This window comes from Anolis carolinensis, chromosome 3 (assembly GCF_035594765.1).
Source record: "Anolis carolinensis isolate JA03-04 chromosome 3, rAnoCar3.1.pri, whole genome shotgun sequence".
NCBI lineage: Eukaryota > Metazoa > Chordata > Lepidosauria > Squamata > Dactyloidae > Anolis > Anolis carolinensis.
Genome location: NC_085843.1, coordinates 76,703,064 through 76,727,309, shown reverse-complemented (window position 1 = coordinate 76,727,309; position 24,246 = coordinate 76,703,064). Strand labels below are relative to the sequence as shown.

Below are 24,246 nucleotides of genomic sequence, written 5' to 3'. Positions count from 1 at the left end.
ATAATTTGGTGCTAAATTTGTAAATACAGTAATTACTACATAGAATTACTGCGTACTGAACTACTTTTTCTGTCAAATTTGTTGTATAACATGATGTTTTGGTGCTTAATTTGTAAAATCATAATCTATTTTGATGTTTAATAGGCTTTTCCTTAATCCCTCCTTATTATCCAACATATTTGCTTATCCAACGTTCTGCTGGCCCGTTTATGTTGGATAAGTGAGACTCTACTGTATATGCAAATATTTCAAACAAAATATGAAAAAAAAATCCAAAATCTAAAGCAGTTCCAATCCCAAACATATCAGGGAAGGGATACTCAACCTCTATTCAGAGAAAAGAACTGGCAAAACCATCTCTGAGGCCCCTTCTACGCTTCCATATAAAATAATAATAATAATAATAATAATAATAATAATAATAATAATACTTTATTTTTCTATCCTGCCTCCATCTTCCAAAAGGGACTTGGGACGGCTAACATGGGGCCAAGCCCAAAAACAAGAACAAGGTATGACAAGTTAGAACAATATAATAAAATAAAACAGATTATAACACAGTAATATACTATAACACCGTAATAACCAGATAAAATGATAAAAACAAACATCACCACTAATGGATAGAATGGGGGCGGTCAAATCAGAAAGTGCAAGAGTATATACAGTAGAGTCTTGCTTATCCAACGTAAACGGGCTGGCAGAATGTTGGATACGCGAATATGTTGGATAATAAGGAGAGATTAAGGAAAAGCCTATTAAACATCAAATTAGGTTATGATTTTACAAATTAAACACCAAAACATTATGTTATACAACAAATTTGACAGAAAAAGGAGTTCAATACACAGCAATGCTATGTAGTAATTACTGTATTTATGAATTTAGCAGCAAAATATCACGATGTATTGAAAACATTGACTACAAAAATGTGTTGGATAATCCAGAACGTTGGATAAGTGAGTGTTGGATAAGTGAGATTCTACTGTAGTTACAAGTGCCAGGACAAAGTGTTGAAGAGTTGTCTGGGAGAATTTGGGGTAGGATGCGGTAGGAAGATAGGTTGTCTCCAATACCGGGCAAAATAAAGTGCAGAAAAGCAGTATGTCTATAAGAGGGGTCTGTCATGTCGTTAATTATTCGAATGCACACTGGAAAAGCCATGTTTTTAGCTGTTTAATAAAGGCAGACAGGGTTGGGGTCAGTCCAATCTCCCTTGGGAGGGAATTCCAAAGCCGAGGGGCCACCACAGAGAAGGCCCTCTCCCTCATTCGAACAAGCCAGGCCTGTGATAGTAGTGGAAACAGGAGGAGAACCTCCCCAGAAGATCAAAGAGATCGTGCAGGCTCATAGGGGGAAAGGCGGTCACAAAAGTAGGCGGGTCCCAAACCGTTCAGGGCTTTATAGGTGATTACCTGCACCTTGAATTGGGACCGGAAAGTGAACGGTAGCTAACAGAGCTCCTTAAACAAGGGGGTTGACCGCTCCCTTTAAGTTGCTCCGGTTAGCAGTCTGGCTGCTGATCGTTGGACTAGTTGTAGTTTCTGAGCTGTCTTCAAGGGCAGCCCCATGTAGAGTGAATTGCCACCTACTGTGTCTCCCCAAAAATAAGACAGTGTCTTATATTAATTTTTGCTCCCAAAGATGTGCTAGGTCTTATTTTCAGGGGGTGTCTTATTTTTCCATGAAGAAGAATTCACATTTATTGTTGAACAAAAAATGAACATTTATTATATACTGTACAGTAGTTGTAATCACAAACCAGCATAACCAGACAAACTGTAAATCCAAATTCTTGTTACTACCATTATTTCCATGTACAGCTGATATTACATTTACCAATCCTGAATGCTCTGGCGTTCTGTTTGGCAGGAACTGAGCATGCTTCCAAACAAAAACTTTGCTAGGTCTTACTTTCGGGAGAGGCCTTATATTTAGCAATTCAGCAAAACTTCTACTAGGTCTTATTTTTCGGGGAAGTCTTATTTTCGGGTAAACAGGGTAATACCCTGATCCAATGAGCGACTGACCTGGAGGACCTCTGTCTTGTTGGGATTAAACTTCAGTTTGTTTGCCCTCATCCAGCCCATCACAGCAGCCAGATACTGGTCCAGAATCCAAGGGACTTCCTTGGATTTCGGTGGAAAGGAGTAGTAGAGTTGCCCTTGTGGGACCCCACAGGTCAATGGCCAGGAGTCCCAGCAGATGTCCCCCAACTTCACCAACTGGGAAAGGCCCTCCAGGAAGGAGTGGTGCCACTGCAAAGCAGTGCCCCCAAGACCAATCCCAGAGATCCAACCCAGAAGGATACTGGATTTTTTGAGTCTACACTGCCAGATAATCGAAAGCCACCAAGATGTCCAAGAGAAACTCAGGGTCACACTCCCCCTGTCTAGTTCCCTGTGTAGGTCATCCACCAAGGTGACCAAAGCCGTCTCAGTACTGTGGCCAGGTCTAAAAACAGACTGCGATTGGTCTAGAAAATCTGTGTCATCTAGGAATCCCTGGAGCTGAGAAGTGACCACCCGCTCTAGCACCTTGCCAAAAAAGGGAGGTTAGAGATTGGTCTGTAGATAATCCAGATTATCTGCTTTGAACTGGATTATTTAGCAGTATAGACTCATATAATCCAGTTCAAAGCAGATAATGTAGCTAATTATCTGTTTTGATAACCTGTATTATATGGCAGTGTAGAAGGGGGCTGAATTTCCTTTGCCTAGAAGACCCTATGAGACTCATGGAGTTACTATAAATTGATATGTGACTTGAAGACACATGTGCAGAAACACATATATCATACAGAAAGCAAATTCTTCCAACCATTGGTACCATTGATTAAACATTCTGATCTCTTTCAGAGGATCACAGTCTTTGGTCATGCAAGAAAGGACAGTCACAGTACAGAGAAATGGGAAACATCTTCTAAAGTCCCATCTGACCAGAGGATTCTGGAAGCCATGGTCCAATACCCTAGCTTTTCCAGGATTTGCACTGCAGAAAGAGCTCCACTGCAACTGCTTGAGAGAGGTAAAGTATAATTGAAAAGATTATCATTTCTAACAGGGGCATGAGAATGAGGCAAAGGCACTTAAGAAATGCCTAGTAGGCAGTTCTGGTCAATCACCTACCAACACTTGGTTTTCAAATACATATACAGTAGAGTCTCACTTATCCAACATTCGCTTATCCAACGTTCTGGATTATCCAACGCATTTTTGTAGTCAATGCTTTCAATACATTGTGATATTTTGGTGCTAAATTTGTAAATACAGTAATTACTACATAGCATTACTGCGTATTGAACTACTTTTTCTGTCAAATTTGTTGTATAACATGATATTTTGGTGCTTAATTTGTAAAATCATAACCTAATTTGATGTTTAATAGGCTTCTCCTTAATCTCTCCTTGTTATCCAACGTATTCGCTTATTCAACGTTCTGCCGGCCCGTTTATGTTGGATAAGTGAGACTCTACTGTACCGCTATCTAAGTCCTCTTCTACACAGCCAGATAATCCAGGTTATCAAAGCAGAAAAAACACGTTATCTGATTTGAATTGGATTTTTTTAAGTCCTCACTGCCATATAATCCAGTTCAAAGCAGGCTAGTCCAAAAGCGCTACTTTGGCTTACATCTCTTGCAATATACACAATAAAGTTATGCTGAATTTTAGAAGAGCAAGAAGCATGACAGAAAGATTTATCCTAGAAATAGGACAGTAAGATAGTGTAAAATAATACTTACAATTAAAAGGAAGGTGGCTATTAAGACATCTGGGACATTTACAGCTAATCAGGGCCCTTCTACACTGCCTTATAATCCAGAATATCAAGGCAGACCACCACATTATGTTCTTTGAACTGGATTTTCTGAGTCTACACTGCCAGATAATCCAGTTCAAAGCAGATAATTTGGATTTTATACAGCTGTGTAGAAGGGGCCTCTGTGGTAAGAGGAAAAGTGGGGAAAAAGTTCTAGATACTCCAGAAAAGGTTCAGTCTTCTGGTATGCTCCCAGGTACAGATAACATGTGCCCTTGTTCCCTATTAATGTTGCAAAAGAAATGGTAATTTAGGGCCCTTCCACACAGCCATATAACCCAGAATATCAAGGCGGATAACTTACAATATCTGCTTTGAACTGGAATTCCTGAATCCACAATGACAGATAATCCAGTTCAATATGGATTTTATACAGCTATGTGGAAGGGGCCTAACTCAGTGGTAAGGAAATGTCTGCCTCATCTGTCTCCAGTTAAATCCTTGCATTCAGAATGTCTATTATTATTATGTGTTGCTCCCTAAATATAATATCTTGTACTATAGCTTTTAAAAAGTGTATTTGTATGATGGTAAAATGTGAAGTCTAAGTGCTCATCAAGGCAGTCCCAATAGATATGGACCAAAAAGAGTAAAAATATAGTTGCTGCTCCATTATCTGGACAGAGGTCACTAGGGGGTCCTAGAGACATAAGGATACTTCATTTTATGGGAAGGAAGGGGTAAGGAGGAAAATCATTTTCCGTTTTCACTTGTTATTCCCTTTCCCTTCTTCCCATATCATAAACGAGGACTGTTTCGGGAACATGGGTGGTTGTGTGTGTGGGGGAGGGGGGGGAGTTACAGGAAAACAGAGGGAAATGGTTTACTTGTTCAATGCACTCTCCCCCCACATAAAATGGACTATCCTTCTCTCTCTAGCACACCCTTGTGGCCTCCACCTGGATAATAAAACAGTACCAAAATATGTAAGCATGCTGATGCAATTATTCATAGCAACAGAAAAAATTATCATCATCATTGTTATTAAAAAATCTAACTAATTTCATTTCCACTAGACAGTGTGTTTTGGTAAAAGAAATAGGTAAACTTGGTCAATTCAGATAGATGTACCTAAATTAGTTTGTCTTAAATACTACAAGGCTGGCTTACAACAAAATGTTACAATATGTTCCAGGGAAATTAAGTTTTTGTGGGGTTGCAACTAAGCTCAAAGAAAGCAGAGACCTAAAGCATGACATCATTGTCCCTGATAATCAAAAGATCCCAGAGCCTTGAACCACTACCTCATTGGTATAATATCTCACAGGTACTGATGGATTGGGTGGAAAAGGTTCCACCTGTAGCTTTGAATCAGAGTTGGGACATTTATCACCAGGCAAAGAATACAAGAAAAACAAACTTATTGCAGCTGAAATAATGATTTAGTAATCTTTTGGCACTTAATTTCCTAACCCTTTCATCAGCAAACATAGCAAATGGAAATGTATACAGTTCTTTACTGCATCATGGGATTTTATTATCAGCACAAAAATCAGATAACCTTCAAAACTCCTTTTGTAACACAATTCAAAATTGCTTGGTTCTAGGAACAAAGAAACTGAAGAAAGAGCAGAGTTACACAGCTCCAGAAGAGTGATGTCCAACTGCGTGGCTCAAAGGTAATAGACAAAATTAACTGTCCCTTATTCTTCCCCATCTTTACAGTCACTTCAAGAAGTCTCTGCCCGCATCACCTGCATCAATGGTTGCAGTTCAGTTCCAGTAACCGTCCTGAGTGGAAAGGCAAGAAATGCTATGATGCCAGATCCAAATGTGTGGCATCATGACAGCAGAGAAGGGCAATTAAAAGCCAAGCCCATGGTACTGAAAGGTAAATGTTCTGTCTGAGAGAAGCAGATTGGATGACACAGTTATACAGTGGGCCCTCCAGATTCGTGGGCTCCAGATCTGCGATTTCCACAAACCATGGATCATAACACCTCAATGATGTGAACACAAATACACTAAAGCATGCATGTTCACACTGCCACTATTAAATAACACATAATCATCTGTGGGTGATTATCTATCTATCTATCTTTGCACCTCAGAACTGAAACCTTGCCAATACCGTGGACCCACTGTGTTTGAAAGAAAGATAGCCACAATGATGGCATAATGTCACCTCTAAACAATATATAAATTAAGGGCAATAATTTTTCACCAGGATGGGGATAAAAATGCACTGCACTTTTAAGCTCCCTAACATATTCTGGAACAGAAGAAACAATTATACACAAGCATAAGGAAAAACAGAAATACAGGGAAAGGCATAGACATAGACTGACTGACCAAGGTGTTTATAAGATAGCTCACCCACTGATATTCTTTTAGATATCAAGCAGCACTGTAATTATTCACTTAGGCTTTGTAAGCACTTCTGTGTATTGTTTAATATTTTCAGTTAGCTGCAGCTCCTATCTTTTACTTGTGGATACATCCAGAGGTGGTCGAACCGCCTGGGGAGGGAGGCATCTGCCTGTGGCGCCATGGTCCCAGGGGTGCTGTTGAGCCCTTGGGAGGATGGCGCCACCCCCTGCCTCCTTCTCCTTCGGGCCTGGGCCTTCCCACCGTGGCGGAAAGGCCCATCCAGACCAAAGGAGAAGGCTCATGCAGGCTGGCTGGGCCTCCCTGCCGTGGCCCACGCACCCTGGCCCCGTTGCATGGGAGGCGGGGCCAGGGTGTGCAGCGTGGAAGGCGGGGCCAGGGCGCGTGGCATGGGAAGCAGGGCTAGGTCTGGCCATGCCTCCCGCGTCGTGCAGCCACGCCTCCCGTGGCGCGGGGGGGGGGGGGGGGGCGCCAAAAATTATTTTGCCTACTAAGGCAAAATACCTGTGGACACCTCTGGATACATCTGTACATATTTGACAGAGGTGTTAACCTTCTACGCTTCCTAAAAGCAACTTTAATGGGCAATATAATGTTTTAAATAAACAAAGTAAGTAGTTCACTCTGAGTGATAAAGTATTTACATAGATACCATTTTCATGAAAGCATCATGCAACCAACCTCCAGATAATTCCAGGAAATTTTATTTTCTAACAGCAGCTAGCAAGAGCTACAACTCATTAAACAGTTCAGTACAATACCAGGTGTTTTCAGCAAGTCATGGTATTTCTTTGACTTTAGGAAAACTTTCAGAGCTCTGCCTAATTCAACAAAATATCTAAAGCTAAACAGGCAGACATTTATAGCCACTTGGGGGACAATTAGGTGCTTTAATTTTACTAGGGTAAGTTGAACATGTATGTCAAATTAACAAATTGCAATATACCCAACCCTGCATCAGTGCCATCCACAGCTTGAATATGTTTTTGAAAAATACAAAATGCAAATCTTGATTTTGCCATTTTATATAAGGGGACACCATTTTACTACATCTATATATATAAAAGAGTAATGGCATCACGGCGATTCACAAAACAACAAAAGTACAGGCCCCCCAACCTCAAAATTTGACAACACAACCCATCATCCACGCCTCAAGGTTGATACAACAAAAAGAAAAGAAAAATAAAGTCCTAATTAGAGGGAGAGCAATAATTTTTTTTATCCAATTGCTGCCAGTTTAGAGGGCTAATCTCTGCCCACTTGGTTGCCTAGCAACCAAGGGACAGCCAGGTTTCAGTTAGGGGACAGGCAGATTTAGGCCTCACTTAGACTTCTTCCACAGATTATCTAATTTGCACTGGATTATATGGCAGTGTAGACTCAAGGCCCTTCAACACAGCTATATAACCCATTTATAATCTTATATTATCTGCTTTGCACTGGATTATCTTGACTCCACACTACCATATAATTCACTTCAGTGTGCATTTTATACAGCTGTGAAGGAGCCTCATAATCCAGTTCTGAGCAGATAATATAAGATTAGAAATATACAGTAGAGTCTCACTTATCCAACGTAAACAGGCCGGCAGGATAAGTGAATATGTTGGATAATAAGAAGGGATTCAGGAAAAGCCAATTAAACATCAAATTAGGTAATCGTTATACAAATTAAGCACCAAAACATCATATTATACAACAAATTTGACAGAAAAAGTAGTTCCATGCGCAGTAATGCTATGTGGTATTTACAGTAGAGTCTCACTTATCCAACACTCGCTTATCCAACGTTCTGGATTATCCAACGCATTTTTGTAGTCAATGCTTTCAATATATCGTGATATTTTGGTGCTAAATTCATAAATACAGTAATTACTATATAGCATTACTGTGTACTGAACTACTTTTTCTGACAAATTTGTTGTCTAACATGATGTTTTGGTGCTTAATTTGTAAAATCATAACTTAATTTGATGTTTAATAGGGTTATCCTTAATTCCTCATTATCCAACATATTCGCTTATCCCACGTTCTGCCGGCCCGTTTATGTTGGATAAGTGAGACTCTACTGTACTGTATTTACAAATTTACCACTAAAATATCACAATGAATTTAAAACACTGACTACAAAAACATTGATTATGAAAAGGCAGACTGCGTTGGATAATCCAGAACATTGTATAAGCGAATGTTGGATAAGTGAGATTCTTCTTTAATATGAAATAATTACTGGGATAGAATAATGCAGAACAATATAATCTCTAAAACCAGGACAGTAAATAAACAGGGGAATTCCACACAGGAAATAATCAGGGCCAGCCAACACCTCCCAACAAAGTATTCCCATCATCAAAGTCTGGCAAATCCTGTTTTCTCAGGGCCACAGACAGTAGAAGCACATGAAATATCGCAAACAACACCACTCTGAAAACAAGGGAATTCCAGACAGGAAACAATCAGGGCCAGCTAACACCTCCCAACAAAGTATTCCCATCATCAAAGTCTGGAAAATCCTCTGTTTTCTCAGGGCCACAGACAGTAGAAGCACATAAAATATCGCAAACAACACCACTCTGAAAACAAGGGAATTCCAGACAGGAAACAATCAGGGCCAGCTAACACCTCCCAACAAAGTATTCCCATCATCAAAGTCTGGACAATCCTCTGTTTTCTCAGGGCCACAGACAGTAGAAGCACATAAAATATCGCAAACAACACCACTCTGAAAACAAGGGAATTCCAGACAGGAAACAATCAGGGCCAGCTAACACCTCCCAACAAAAAATTCACTCAGGGAGGAAATAGCCAGGCTTTAAAGCTGCAAGGCCATTACATCCTAATCATTTTTCCTAATTGCAGCATTCATACTTGCCTCCAACAAACAAAAAAAAACCAATCAGAAATACTGTATATTCACAACCTTTAGGAAATAATATCCCCTGATGGCGCAGCGTGTTAAAGCGCTGAGCTGCTGAACTTCTGGACCAAAAGGCCACAGGTTTGAATTGGGGGAGCGAAGAGAGCCCCCACTGTTAGCCCCAGCTTCTGCCAACCCAGAAGTTCGAAAACATGCAAATGTGAGTGCATCAATAGGTACTGCTCCAGCGGGAAGGTAACGCCGCTCCATGTAGTCATCCCACATGACCTTGGAGGAGTCTACGGACAACGCCGGCTCTTCGGCTTAGAAATGGAGATGAGCACCAACCTCCAGAGTAAGACACGACTGGACTTAATGTCTGGGGAAAACCTTTACCCTTGACCTTAACTACCACCAATTCCTCAATACTTTATTTCCCATACCACCATACTTCGCCACAGCAACGCGTGGCCGGGCACAGCTAGTTATTGTATATAATGGGACTTGAGCAACCACAGATTTTGTTATCCATGGGAGGTCCTGGATACCAAGGGCTCAATGTACAAAGGAGAGCCAGCGTGGTGTGGTTGCAGTGTTGAAATCAGATCCAGGAAACAAACATCAAACCTGCACTCAGACTTTGTAACAACAGCAGCAGCAGCAACAGCAGAAATCACGTGGCCATCCAGTCCAACCCTCATCTGCCACGCAGGAAAAATACAATCAAAGTACCCTCTGAGCGGTGGGAGGGTTTGGGATGGAAAGAAAGCGGAGTGGGCAGAGTCTGGCCGGCAAGGAAATAAGTCTGGGTGGTGAGGGAGGCGGGGGAGAAAGGGTCTGTGCCCTGGGAGGACACTGCTAGTGCTGTTGTTGTTGTTTCTGGCAGCTCAAAACTTTAATTTCCCTACATTTCTCAGGAGAAGAAAAGAGGAAGAGATGGGAAGCAGAATGGCACTGTGGAGCCCGTCACTATCACCTACGGAGCCCCAAGGGCTCTCCGGAATACAGTTTGAGAACTCCTAAGATATAGCCTAGAGAAGCTGGTTTTTATGCATAGCTTCCAAGATTAGTTGGGATGTAGTGCTTCCAGGGTATTTATGTCCTTCAGTGTGACTTACTCCCAAATAAATAAGTATAGGATTCCCAAACTCAATTCCTTTTGACTCTATGGACATTTGAAATAATTCACAGAATTGATTCACTGGGAAGTTTCAAGTAAAATGACCATGGTTCATTAAACAACTGGTCATTTTAAGTTAATGCAAATCAGAAATTAACTCCCATGTTAAATAAATAAGCAAACAAATAAATAATGCTATAGGGATCAACTAGGGGGAGGGGAATGCCTCAATCTCTTGAAGAGTTATGAAAGGAATTCATAATGCCAGCTTCTCCTAAGCTGTATTAAAGAACCATAAGGTTTCTGCACTTCCTTTCTATAACAAAATTACTAAAAGGCCAAATGTAAAAACGTTGGTAGTTCTGAAGTATATTGCTTAGATTTTTTTAAAAACAATAAAATATTGACATAAATTCTCAACTATACAAAGAGCTGATGTTTTACAAGAACTTTGTTTCATCAGTTTAAATATTTTCTGTATTTGCTCCCAATAGCTTTTCAGGATTTGGGGCAGGTATCCTTATCATCCTTACTTGATGAGGAAAATGCTTGACACAAAATAGGTGTTCTATCATTGCTTTACGGTTTAGTTTGAATGTGTTTTATTCAACTGCAATTAAAAATAGCTGTCAGGAACTCTTCTTCAATATGTGCTGAGAAGGAGGCATAGAGGAGAAGAGTGCTTGAAAGCATTATTGAGTTTGTCACTTGAAAGATTTTATGGTAATACAAGCAATTCTGGGAAATCATACTTATTGAACATCTTCCATTTTCCATTATCATCATCATCAACATCATCATCATATATTAGCTTTAATTACTACTTTGGAAAGGTCTAATGCATGAGTAATTCATTACATTTCAAGTTACGACAAAATCACCATGCTATTTTAAAATTGTTATATTATTATTGTTTTATTAACACTTAAAAAGGGAATTAATTAAAACAATCAATTAAAAACACAACATTTTGGAAATATTGTAATACAACAAACTCTAGAAATATTTTAATGCTAATGTTATAATAGTTGCAAAAAAAACCCTCTGTTATGTCCTTATCATCCCAAACAGAATGTGTCAAGAGTAACAATGCTGCTTGCAAAATAAGTTACTTCAAAATGCTAGTCTTTGCTCCTATGATCTCAAATTCAATGACACACTATTGTCATAATCTTATAATGTTCTCTATTCCTTGTTTTTAAAACATTGTCAATGATACTGTTGCTGCCACAGCAATCTGTTCTGGTTTGCATTTTGAAAAATCCAAGTCTCCACAGTCAAACTTTTAATTATCTTTTTTATTATGGATAAGCATCCAAGGCTATCAGGCTTTCTCAATTCCTTTAGGGCTTTCTCATTTCACTCAGAATGAAAATGCTTGCATAAAAATGCAAGGTATTCTACATATCCGTATCTTTCGCACTTTATCTCAAACAATGTAATTCTATTTTAGTGTTGCAACAAATTCAACAAAAAATAATAATTTTGAAGTAACCTGAAATTAACTGGGGTTCAGGAAGAGCAACATAGATTTTAAAGACAGCAAGACCGGCAAAGAAAAAGCAGAGAAAGACTATGACTAAATATTACTTAAGGTAGGCAAGAAATCTTAAGTTTTCTATTAACCATTTGAATTTTTCACTGTTCAAAGTAACATTAATAGAACGACTGTGGGAGCAAAGCAATGATTTGGATAAAATACCTGCCTCGATATGCAATAACTTCTGCTCTATTTTACTTCTTTGGGAACAGGAGCTACAGCCAATAAAAATGGCTTGTGCAGCTTTGTTTTAGGACGTGATTGCATTTTATTCACAGTGCTGCTGTGTTCTTAAAACCAGTTTTATTAATGGGATTGCCAAGGATGGATTGGGGGAGAAAGGGATAAGTGCCCCCCCCCCAATGCTCACTCCCTTCTGCCCCTTTCATTTCTATCATTATTTAAAGGAAAGAAGCATTTTATAGATAAGAAGGCATTCATCTGTCAGTAGAGAGAATGAGATGAGAGCCAATGTGATGCAGTGATTCAGCATTGAACTATGACCCTAGAGGCCAGGATTCAGATTCCCACCTGGCCATGAAAACCCAGTGGGTATCTCTGGCAAAGTCACATTCTCTCAGCCTCTAAGGAAGGTTACAACAATCTTCTTCTGACCAAAGGCTACCAAGGAAACCAAATCCTGGCAAGAAAAATCCACAATAAACGAGAAACAATTTTAAGGAACACAATAACAATGGATGTGAGATATGAGCAGAATAGCTGGTTGGCCTCCAACCCATTATTGTAGCCCCCATGTTGATTTATTTAAACAGACAATTTTCCTGTTTTTCATGATAAAAGGATACAGCCTGTCTATCTATAACAGAACTTTGGCCCTTACATGCCTCCTCCCACTTCACCCTCAAATCTGGTGCCTCCACTGATGAAAGCAGAAAGGCTGTTTTTAAAAAACCACACACAACATATGATCTCCCAAACATAAACAGCCAAAACCCAAAACAGACTATAGAATGCTGATAAGAACTTTTCTGTCAAGCTCTCATTCTCAAAGATCAACAAATCATCATGATAATTCAAATTTTCTAGAGTGTGTGGATCTATACACATTTTGCTTATTAACAGGGATAACATGTCTATGTAGGAATGCATATATCCAAGACTCACTTGCAAAGGCACCTATTTCCCCAACCTTCCTGTGGAAGAGTCATCTAATACTGTGTCACAACTGGTGACTTTGACATAAGTGCGAGATTCACTACTGCAATAAGCAGAATTCATTTGGATGTGATCTTTCCCCAACCCATGATAGATTAGATAATATCCTAGATCCTTTTGGAAGCTTATGCATTAAAAAGTCTCGCTACTAAAAATTTAGATATTTCTGTCTGAAGCATAACATACCCATCCTGTTCAAGGCTGTGGAGGTGAAGTTGCACATATGATGCTACTTTGAATGCAATGTGCACATATGACGTACCATTCCAGACAGCGGTTGTGCAACACAATCACTCTACATGTTGATGTTTATTCTGTGCAATCCTGATGTAGGTTCTTAGCTACTATGATTCTTCACAGGGCCTGGGGTCTGCTTCTCACCAGTAGCAGACAACTTCCTAGCAATGTCTGGATTCCAAGGTCTCCATATGGCACATCTAGACACGTCAAAGTACCTGCAGTTCCAAATGCAAGCACTCTCCCTTTAAGCCATTAATCTTGCAATGCATTAGATACTTAACATAGTGATTTGCCATTCTTTCTGCAAGCACAAGTATTATAAATATTTCCTCAAGCTGGCATACAGCACTGCAAATCCTAAATCCTAAAAGGCAACAGTCACCAGATTTTAAGCTTAAGAAAATACTGAAGATGACCAGGAGATGCATACAAATGTTCTCACATAATTTTTGTAAGGTCTGGCCTCAATTTGTAGAGGGAGAGATCCAAATGATACCTCAGTCCTAAACACCTGAGGCCATTTATTTGGATGACATGGAAGGCTAAAAGCCTGCAATTATTCAGTGCATTATGACTGTATTTTACTGCCAAGCAGAGGGATTGTTATTTGATCATAATTTCTGCCTCAGGTGCACCGACTTGCATAGATTATCTGGATTGTACCCTCCCCTACTGCTTTTTACCTTCATGCCTGCAGGCAATGTGTTGGACCATCATAAGAGGCTGGAAATGTTAAGTTGCAAATTATGCAACAAGCCTGCACGCAGGACATGAACACTGCTTTAATTTATGTACAGTCATTAATAAAATTTTGGTATGTGCAAATAAGAAAGGATTATGAAGATTTTTGATAGGTCATCTCACTGCTACTTTTTATATCAAGTTATTGCCTGTAAAACACTTTCTCGTAACTGTTTGCAAGGTAAAGAAACCCAGGTAACAAATCTAAAAACACATTCATTACTCATAGTAATAACAAAAATAAGTACAGATTCTGCATTCATGTATTAAACTATCCATGTCTTGAAAATATTTTCGTAAAAATTCAAAAGGCAGACCTTGATTTTGCAATTTTATAAAAGGGACACCATTTTACTATGCCAATGCATATAAAGGGACTTAACGACGCACAGATGTTGATATCCAGGAGGGGTCCTGGGACCAAACCCCAGAGAATACCAAGGGCCCACCATATGCCTTTGCAATCAGTGGAGTGATCATCATCAATTTAAAATGGAGCATGAGAAATAGTTTTAACCAGATGTACATTTTGGTTAAAACATCATAGATTTTTCACCATAGTTCTAATGGTTATTTTTAATGGGCTGTACTTTCTGTTCCAGGTTAGCATAGGTTTCAAGCTGCCATGCATGTATGGGCATCAACTTTCAGGTTGATCTATACTGATAAAATAATCACACCTTTACAAAGCATCACTCCTTTGAAGGAAAACATACCAATGTAACTTGTAATTTTGCAGAGACAGATTTCCCACTACAGAACAGTTTAAATCCCAGCAGGTACCACAGAACTTCAAAACAAGAACACGGTGATAACTTGAAACAATGAGTAAAACTTACCAACAGGAAAAAGCTCTGCACACAAACACCAAACCACAAATCTGGTTGATTTTGCACTTAAAATATTTGGAATAACTAAAGTGAGTGTGATGACTCATGGGCCATGTAGTCCCGTTCCTAGCGCTGTTGAGACAGATGAAGAGGAAAACTTGGGTTTTCCACCGTTTCAGCCAGAATTGGAACTTTCCCAGCCAGAATTGGAGCCCTTGCACCTGCAGGAGGTTTGTCTTCCAGAAATCTGCCAAACAAGCCCTGAGTCAGAATCTCCCCCATTTTCTCGCCGTAGTTATTATCAACAACAAAAAGGAGTTCAACAGGCTAATCGCAGAAGCCTGAGAATCGCAGCCAGGCATTCAGCTGATTAAGACTGCTTCCATGAGAAATTCTAGGGAGTCATGCATCTGGACACAGAGATTGACTTTCGGTTCTGGTTCCCCAGAGAAGTGTTCTTTGGTGGGAAAACGAGACCCTATTTAGGTTCCTTGCCCCGTAGGAATCTTGCGGAGTCAATTCGTCAGCTACCGGAGTAGGTTGTGTGTGGACAGCGCTACTCCCGTTTCCAAGCCTTCGTTCCCGTTTCCAAGCCTTCGTTCCTGTTTCCAGCCTTGTTTTGTTTCACGGACCTTGCCTTGCTACCTAGGACTCAGCCTTGCTTTCCAGGACCTTGCCTTGCTTCCCGGACCTTGCCAAGTATTTACCACGGATCTTGTCCCTGTTCCTCGTTCCTTGTTGCCTTGAATCAAGCTTTGTGTACCAAGAATCAAGCTATTTCCTTGCCTTGCCTAAGTTTCATGGACTAAAGGACCTTGTCATCTCCCCTCACTTTGCTTGGCAAAGTGAGTGTTTCGGTTACTGGATTACAACTTTGGACCTTACTATTTCATATTGGACATTGTTTTCCTGGACTATATTTGACCTTTCCTGAAAGGTCATCTTCTGAACTATATTCTACACTTATTTTTATTGCCTTTACTTATTTCCTTAATAAAGATATTAGATAGATTCTGGCCTCTGTGTATGGTTATTGGTGCTCTGCAGCCTGGGTCGTGACAGTGAGCGAATTATTTATTTATTTGCAGCATTTATATTCCACCCTTCTCACCCCAAAGGGGACTCAGGGCGGATCACACTGCATATATAAGGCAAACATTCAATGCCATAACATAGAACAGAGACAAAGACAGACGCAGGCACAGGCGGGCCGCAAACTCATGACTTCTTGGTCAGAGTGATTTGTTGCAGCTGGCTGCTAACCAGCCTACGGTGGTTATACTACACTATACCTTATATTTGTACTATTTTACGTCGTATTGACAATGTCAATACTAATACTCAAATCTATTGTTCCTAACTGATGGAAACCCAATGGGTGACCTTGGCCAAATCATACACTCTTGGCCCCAGAAATCCCTATGATAGGGTCACCATCACTTGGAAATGATTTGAATGCACACCAACAACAACAACAACAACATAGTCAGCAACTTAAAATCAGATCTATCTGAAGTCAGACTAACAAAATACAGTTAGTCCCCATGTTACAAACCATATTGGTTATGTAGGTAGCTTAACACCCCTGTGGTGTTTGTCTTGCTGTCTGTGCCCTAGTTCAGAAGATTTCACCTCATTTTCTGTCCTTGTGACCACTGGATTTTGAAAAAATTGGCTTGTTGTGGAAACAAGGATTGGTGAAAAAGTCTAATCGGAGACACCTTTTCCTCATGATAACTCTTTCAGGAGTGAATTTCCCTTCCTCGGGGTAGGTTTCTCTCACTTCCCGTTGTCTCACCCCTGTTCTTAACTATGAGTCATTTGTAAGTCAAATGTTTTAAACTCAGGGACTGCCTGTAACCTTAGAAAAACGAACTTGTCATCTGACATATTTAGCCAACTATGGAAGTTAGCAAAAAAAACCTAAAATTATAATAACAATTAATAATAACCTCCAGATTTGGTGGTACTGGAGGACAATTTGTCAGAAACCATGCCCCCCCCAAAAAAGGATAAATAAAAGGCCTAGAACATATAAATCCTGAACTCTTAATAGAAAATAAACTGACTAAATTGAGGTTATTGTACAATGAACACAACATCAACTAGAGGTCCTGCAAAAGTAATTAATGCTAGTGAAGTGGGAGGCCTCAGTAAAGCAAGCAACAGCCTTGAGCTTGCCAAACATGAGCAAGGCTGTTGATGGCTTGAACTTTTGGGGTTCTCTCATTTATAACGCTGTTCATTGTAACTCTGTAAGCCACAGGCATACTTGATGGCAAATAACAAAACCAAAATGAAAGGGTGTCAGGTGGGTCTTTACAGTGCATTTAAAGTGCAGTTGTAGACCAAATTCTAATTGTAGCTAACTATAGGGAGCGCACAACCCCCTATTAAAGCTGGCTGCCAATAAGTTTCCAGTCCCAAGTGCAAGGCATGACCTATAAAGCCTTAAACAGTTTGGGCTCTGCCTATCTTTGGGACCACATCTCCCCCTACGAACTAGCACAGGCTCTAAGATTGCGGGGCGGGGGGGGGGCGCCTCTCACTCCCACCACAGTCACAAGCACAGTTGGTGGGGACGAGAGAGAGGGCCTTCTCAGTGCCCCCCCCCCAACTTGGAACTCCCTTTCAAGGGAAATTAGACAAATTTCAGCTTGCATTTGATTACACCCAGTCCCTACTAGTGATAAATGCCCAGTCCCTAAAGTAGTAAAGGTAAAGGTTTCCCCTGAGGTTAAGTCCAGTCATGTCTGACTCTGGGGGTTGGTGCTCATCTCCATTTCTAAGCCGAAGAGCCGGCATTGTCTATAGACACCTCCAAGGTCATGTGGCCGGCATGAATGCATGGAGCGCCGTTACCTTCCCGCCAGAGCGGTACCTATTGATCTACTCACGTTGGCATGTTTTCGAACTGCTAGGCTGGCAGAAGCTGGAGCTAACAGCAGCCGCTCACGGCGCTCCTGGGGTTTGAACCTGGGATCTTTCGGTCTGCAAGTTCAGCAGCTCAGTGCTTTAACACACTTCGCCACCGGGGCCCAGTCCCTAGGTTCCACAATAATATTCTGTTCTCTGCACTTCATTCAATACCTGGCCCTATAATATGCTGCTTACATTATCCCATGCCCGGCCCTTTTATAGCCTGGTCACGCCCATTATAGTACAGCAATTGGTTTTGTTGAGTATTGTTTTGACTGAGTTTAATGCTCCTGTTTTATATTGTTATGTTTTACTGAATTGTGCTTTTATCTGGATTGTTATATTTAACTATGTTTTATTCTAATTATCTTTTAACTATGTTTTGATGGATAAGGGAAGTTGGCATTGTCTTATTCTGCTCCTGAGTATATCTATCCCACCTGGCATAAATCTGCCCACATGGAGCAGGTGAATATAGCACTGAATAGACATGTAGAATAATAATCACAGGATGTCTTAAACCTACATCTGTTGATAGACTCTATAAGCTAGCTGGCATTGCCCCCCCCCCCCCCATGTGTGATGGGAAGTTGTTGCTAACTGTGAGGGAAAAAAGGTTAAACACTGTGAAAGCCATCCTCTTCATGGCTATCAGCCTCCTCCCAGTAGACTCAAATCAAGGAAAAGCTTCATGAGAACCACCACTCCTCTAAATGTTCCTCCAGCAATCCCCCACCTTGTTGGAGCAGAAAAAACAACTCCGCATCTGTATGCTTGCCCACAATGCCCTGCCTCATGCACAGAGGAAGAACTGTTAAAAGCGACAGACAATGCAAATGCTGTTGCCTGTTTTTGGTCTAAGCAACTTGTGATCCCTTTATTTTATCAGTTTTAAATTTATTTGTGCAATGCTTTTGACACGAAATAAATAAATAACCCGTGAGACACACGGTGGCTGAAATATGGGCCATGAAATTGTGAGACCATGAACTTACAGTGCAAAACCATGGGACCACGGATTGCAATGTAAAGCTACCAAAGCCAGGCATGGGCAAATCGGCTGTTAGGAATTGTGAGAGTTGAATCCAAAACACCGGGAGGGCCGAAGTTTGCCCATGCCCGCCCTAAGCATCCCACTAGTCCCAAACTGTACATTTGTGAGGGAGGGCAGCTCTGAGATGTGACCCACTTAATAAGTGGCATTTACTGTTCATATTCTGGAGACCCCCATGAGAGCTGCAAGGCAAAAACCACCTGCGACTCTGCGCCACCCTGAAATTAAGGGCCCTTCTCCCCCAGGCGTAGCACCCCTTTACCTTGACGAAGAGGGAGATGTCGTGCTCCTGCTTCTCCTCCAGAGGCGGGCCGAGCGGGACGGGCTCTCCCTCCGCCGCATCTTCCTCCATCTCCTCCTCCTTTCCTTGCACGCCGTTCACCTCCAGGGCAGCTTCTCTTTCCTGGGCCCCTGAAGAGAGTCCCTGGCCGTGGTGGCCCTGCTCCTCCTCTGATACCTTAGGGTCCCCTTGGGGTTCGTCAGCGACGGCGGCTTCTTCTTCATTAGGGGTGCCCTCCCCTGCGTTTTCCCCACCGACGGAAGCCCTCCTCTCCTCCCTTTGAGCGTCGCTGGAGGAGCCTCCTTCCAGTTGAACTTCTTCTAACGTCGGGGCTTCTGCGGACACCACCTCGGAGGATCTTTCCTCCGCTCCCGCGTCTTCTTCTGTGGCGCCCTTCTCTGCATCTCCCTGGGGCTCGGGGGCGGGAGAGCCTCCTCCTGGGGCTCCCTCGCTGCCTTCCTGGGCTCCTGCCTCCGCGGCTTCCTCCTCCTGGGGCTCAGGGGGGACATCTCCTCCTCCTGGGGCTCCCTCTCCCCCTTCCTGGGCTCCTACCTCCTCGGCTTCCTCCTCCTGGGGCTCGGGGGCAGCATCTCCTCCTCCTGGGGCTCCCTCGCTGCCTTCCTGGGCTCCTGCCTCCGCAGCTTCCTCCTCCTGGGGCTCAGGGGGGGCATCTCCTCCTCCTGGGGCTCCCTCGCTGCCTTCCTGGGCTCCTACCTCCTCGGCTTCCTCCTCCTGGGGCTCGGGGGCGGCATCTCCTCCTCCTGGGGCTCCCTCGCTGCCTTCCTGGGCTCCTACCTCCTCGGCTTCCTCCTCCTGGGGCTCAGGGGGGACATCTCCTCCTCCTGGGGCTCCCTCGCTGCCTTCCTGGGCCACTGCCTCCGCAGCTTCCTCCTCCTGGGGCTCGGGGGCGGCATCTCCTCCTCCTGGGGCTCCCTCTCCCCCTTCCTCCGCGCCCTCCTGGTGCTCAAGGGCGGCCTCTTCGCCTCCTTCCTTCGGATCCCCCTCAAGATGCGCAGGGGCTTCAACAGAGGCGGCGTCTCCTTCCCTCGGGGCGCTCTCCGCCTCGCCTTCCCCCTGACCCTCGGCAGCATCGCCTTGGGGCTCAGTGGGAGCCTCCAGCCCCCCTTCCCCCTCCTCTCGGGACTCAGGAGCGGGACTCTCTCCCTTTGGAGCCCCCTCTCCCGCTCCCTCCGCGCCCTGGGCCTCCTCCTGGGGCTCAAGGGCAGCACCTTCTTCCTTGGGGGCTCCCTCTCCGCCTGCCCTTTGCTCCTCGTGTTCTGCCTCCCCCCCGTTTCCTTGCTCCTCTCGCTCAGGCTTGCCTTTCACCTGGGCCCCCTCCCCCTGCGCCTCGGTCTCGTCCGGTTCCTCTCCGCCGGCCTCCTCGACCCCTTCAGCCTCCTGCCCTTCGCTCTCCTCTTCCTCCCGCTCTGGGCCCTGCGTCCCGGGAGCCCCTTCTTCGCCTCCTCCTCCTCCTCGGGCGCCGGGCTGCCCCTCTTCCCTTGCCTCGGGGCCCTGGGCTTCTCCCTCCAGGCTTTCGGCTCCCGCCGCGCCCTCCCGCTCCTCGGGGGGCCCTCTTCCCGCCTCGACGCCGCTCCCCTCGGGCTCGGCGCGGGCTCGGTCCTCCTCTGTGTTCGCCTCCCCGCCTTCCTCCGCCGCCGCCGCCGCCTCTCGCGCCTCTGCCATGCCGGCTGACCTCCTCAGGGAACGCGTGGCCTGATTGTAGGTGACAGGTGCGCCGCCGCCGCCGCCTCCTGTTTCTGCTCCTGCTGCTCTTCGCGCTGGCGACTCACTGGGATTAAGTCTGCCACTTGCCCAGCGCCCGGGGTCACATTCTCAGGCAGGGGAGCCGCCTGCGCATGCGCCAGAGCCACCGACGGAGCGGTCACCCTCACCCTCACCTTCCCTGCCTTTGCCCTCAAGGAGATTTTGGGATGAAGGCCGAGGAGGAACGTGGTGGCAAATGGAGAGGGAAAATGTTGTTGTTTATTCGTTCAGTCACTTCGGACTCTTCGTGACCTCATGGACCAGCCCACACCAGAGCTCCCTGTCGGCCGTCGCTGCCCCCAGTTCCTTCAAGGTCAAGCCAATAACTTCAAGGGCACCATCCATCCATCTTGTCCTTGGCCCCTCATCCTTTTTCCTTCCATTTCCCCCAGCATCATTATTATCCCCAAGCTTTCTTGTTTTCTCATGAGGTGGCCAAAGTACTTCAGCTTTGCCTTTAATATCCATCCCTCCAATGAGCAGTCGGGTGTTATTTCCTGGAGTTATAAAATAATAATAATAACTTTATTTTTCTACCAGGCCTCCATCTCCCCGCAGGGACTCGGGGCGGCTAACACAGGGCCAAGCCCAAAAAACAAATAATGAACAAAGTAAAATACAGTATAGTCTCACTTATCCAACATAAACTGGCCGGCAGAATGTTGGATAAGCAAATATGTTGGATAGTAAGGAGGGATTAAGAAAACACCTATTAAACATCAAATTAGGTTATGATTTTACAAATTAAGCACCAAAGCATCATGTTATACAACAAATTTGACAGGAAAAAGTAGTTCAATACACAGTAGTGCTATGTAGTAATTACTGTATTTACGAATTTAGCACCAAAATATCACGATGTATTGAAAACATTGACTACAAAAATGCGTTGGATAATCCAGAACGTTGGATAAGCGAGTGTTGGATAAGTGAGACTCTACTGTACATGTAAAAACAGCATCTTCAACCAAATAAAGCACATTAAAACTAAATGATGAAATAAAATAACAGTAAAAACCACTTTAAAACATAGAATGATGACATAAAATGACCACCATTTTGGAGAAGTGGAATAAAATGGGAGGGCAGTCTGTGTGAAAGTGCAAGGTATGTATTATAGTGTCATTTGGGAGCATAGGAGGACAAAGTGCTCAAACATTCTCAAGAGAATTGGAGTGAGGTGGCCTGATTGGACCTTTTAGTTGCTCAAGGTACTCTCTGAATCTTTCTCCAACACCACAGTTCAAAAGCATCTATCTTCCTTTGCTCAGCCTTCCTTATGGTGCAGCTCTCGCATCCATAGGTTACTGTGGGGAATATCATTCCTTTCACCATGCAGACCTTCATTGCCAGTGTGGTGTCTCTTCTCTTCACTATTTTATTGAGGTTGGTAATTGTTGTGTGCTGTGTGTGTATTGGGGTGGAGGGTGCTGAGATGGTATCTAAGGGTAATACAGAACACACACAAAGACAAATAAATGGGATCTAGAGCATATAAAATCTGAACTCTCATTAAAAGCACACTAATGTGTTGTCAAAGGTCCTGGGCTGCTGTGAGTTTTCTGAGCTGTATGGCCATGTTTCAGAAGCATTATCTCCTGACGTTTCACCCACACCTATGGCAGGCATCCTCAGAGGTTGTGAGGCCTGTTGCAAACTAGGCAAGTGGTATTTATATACCTGAGGAACGTCCAGGGTGGGAGAAAGAACTATTGTCTGTTAGAGGCAAGTGTGAATGTTGCAGTTCACCTATTTTTGCACAGTCTGCCAGGGCTTTGATTATGCTTCTTTTTTTACTTGGGTGATGGTTGGAGGCTGTTGTGCTGTGGACACCTGAGGAGGTACTCCCTGCAAAAGTCATAACTCCTACAGTTGGAAGGAGCCTCTTGTCTCCATCAAGTCCAGTTCCCCGCTCAGTGCAGCATCTCCCGCCAAAGCATCCCCAGACTCTTTCTGAAGATATCTGGAGAAAGAGACACCACCACAATAGGTTCCCTTGGCAAACTGCTCTTACTGTCAAAAAGTTCAAAATAATATCTCTGCCTTCCTATAACTTCAATCCATTAGATCTAACCCACATATGTCAAACACAAGGCCCACTTCATTTTATGTGACCTGCCAGCCTTTTGAATCCAGGGAAACCTAATTACATTTCTATAGTCTTCCAATTACAAAAGGCCCTTTGTAGGCAACTATAAGGCTGAAGTGGCCTTCTGTGAAAATTGGTTTGACACCCGTAAAGTGGAAGGCAGTAGGGAAAGGAAAAGAGGGCAATCACATCACAGATGGATTGCCTCTATTAAGGAAGCAGCAGCCTTGAGTTTGCAAGACCTGAACACAGCAGCTGATAACCTGAAAAAGTCTTTCATTAATAAGTCTGCAACTCTATCAACCATAGGCAGACCTGATGTCAAATCACAAAACCAAAATGAAAGGATATTAGGTTGGTCATTTGAAGTGGCAGCTATAGGCCAACTTTAAATAGAGAACTATTGGATTTAATCTGAAGCCCAAAGTCATGGTGTTGTCAGGGCAGGAGTTTGGGACACATGCCCCTAAAAAGGGAGAGGGGGCATGTGCGAAGACAAGAATATGGTATAAAATTGAAAGGAAAAGTGTGCTGTGTGTGTGAAGAGGGTTAACTGTGGTGAAATTCAAAAATAATGCAGGCTGGGGAAAGGAGGCCAAATGGAAGAGGCAGGCAAACAGGTGGCAAAGGCTAAAGAACAAAAGGGAGCAGATGGGGAAACTGGGACAGAGCAGTTGGGGTACAACGCCTTATCCCAGAGCTTTCTATACAGAACAATCTTTTCACACGCTGGTTCAGAGGCATTGTTGCTCTTCTTTCTCTTCTTCTGGTTTTTAATATTTATACTCAAGCTATTGTCTTAGAGCTGAGACAGGCATTTTCTTGGAAAACTGGGTCATGAGACCACCGTACAGTAGATTTGTATAATGTTCACATGTATGAAGATATCCATGGATATTCATGTCAATCCTCTCTTGGTGTCCAGTGCAGCTCACTCTTCACTATTCCTCTGTTACTATTTAACCCACTGGGTACTAGTAATTGTTTAGGACTTTGTGATTCACTGAGGGCCAGTCCTGTCATTAGGCAAAAGTTTTTCTTCTAGTTGTATTTTTACTTCTAGGGAGGAGGAGTTGCATTTGGCAGATTTCTGCTTCATGTACTAAAATACTTTGGTTGGCTTTAGATACTAATACCCCTAGTTTGGAGGAGTGGATAGTTTTATTTCCTGTCTTCCTTCAGGCAGAAAAGGTATCTTGAGTCAGTTCTGACCATTCAGCTCACATTCATAGTTTCTGACCTCAGCTTAAAAACTGATCTGACCTGAAAGGTTGCAAAGCTAAACAAACAAACAAAAAAAGAGTAGCAATGCATTCTGCTTATGAGATCATGGAGATAAATGTGGGCCTAATGGCTGTCAATATTGTTTGTAAATACTTTGCAGCAGAATTCCCCTTAATGTCTCACAAGCATTTTGAACCCAACTTCCATCAGTTGTGAAGGATCAAGAGCAGGTGTCCCCAAACTAAGGCCCGGGGGCCACA

General features: G+C 43.1%; 1 protein-coding gene across 2 annotated transcripts in view; it reads right to left on the bottom strand.

Annotated features, from left to right (window-relative positions):
* The window catches only part of clic6 (chloride intracellular channel 6), a 42,250-nt gene extending 21,476 nt beyond the window's left edge, over nucleotides 1–20,774 (bottom strand). Inside the window, exon 1 of one of the 2 annotated variants that reach the window (XR_010004218.1) lies at nucleotides 18,892–20,774. Coding sequence is in view for 1 of the 2 variants with exons in the window: in XM_003219020.4 (XP_003219068.3) it covers nucleotides 18,892–20,592 (1,701 nt within the window). In the remaining variant the exon portion in view is untranslated. The remainder of the gene's footprint in view (nucleotides 1–18,891) is intronic. The other variant, XM_003219020.4, reaches the window with a different exon arrangement.
* Nucleotides 20,775–24,246: the final 3,472 nt, after the last annotated feature.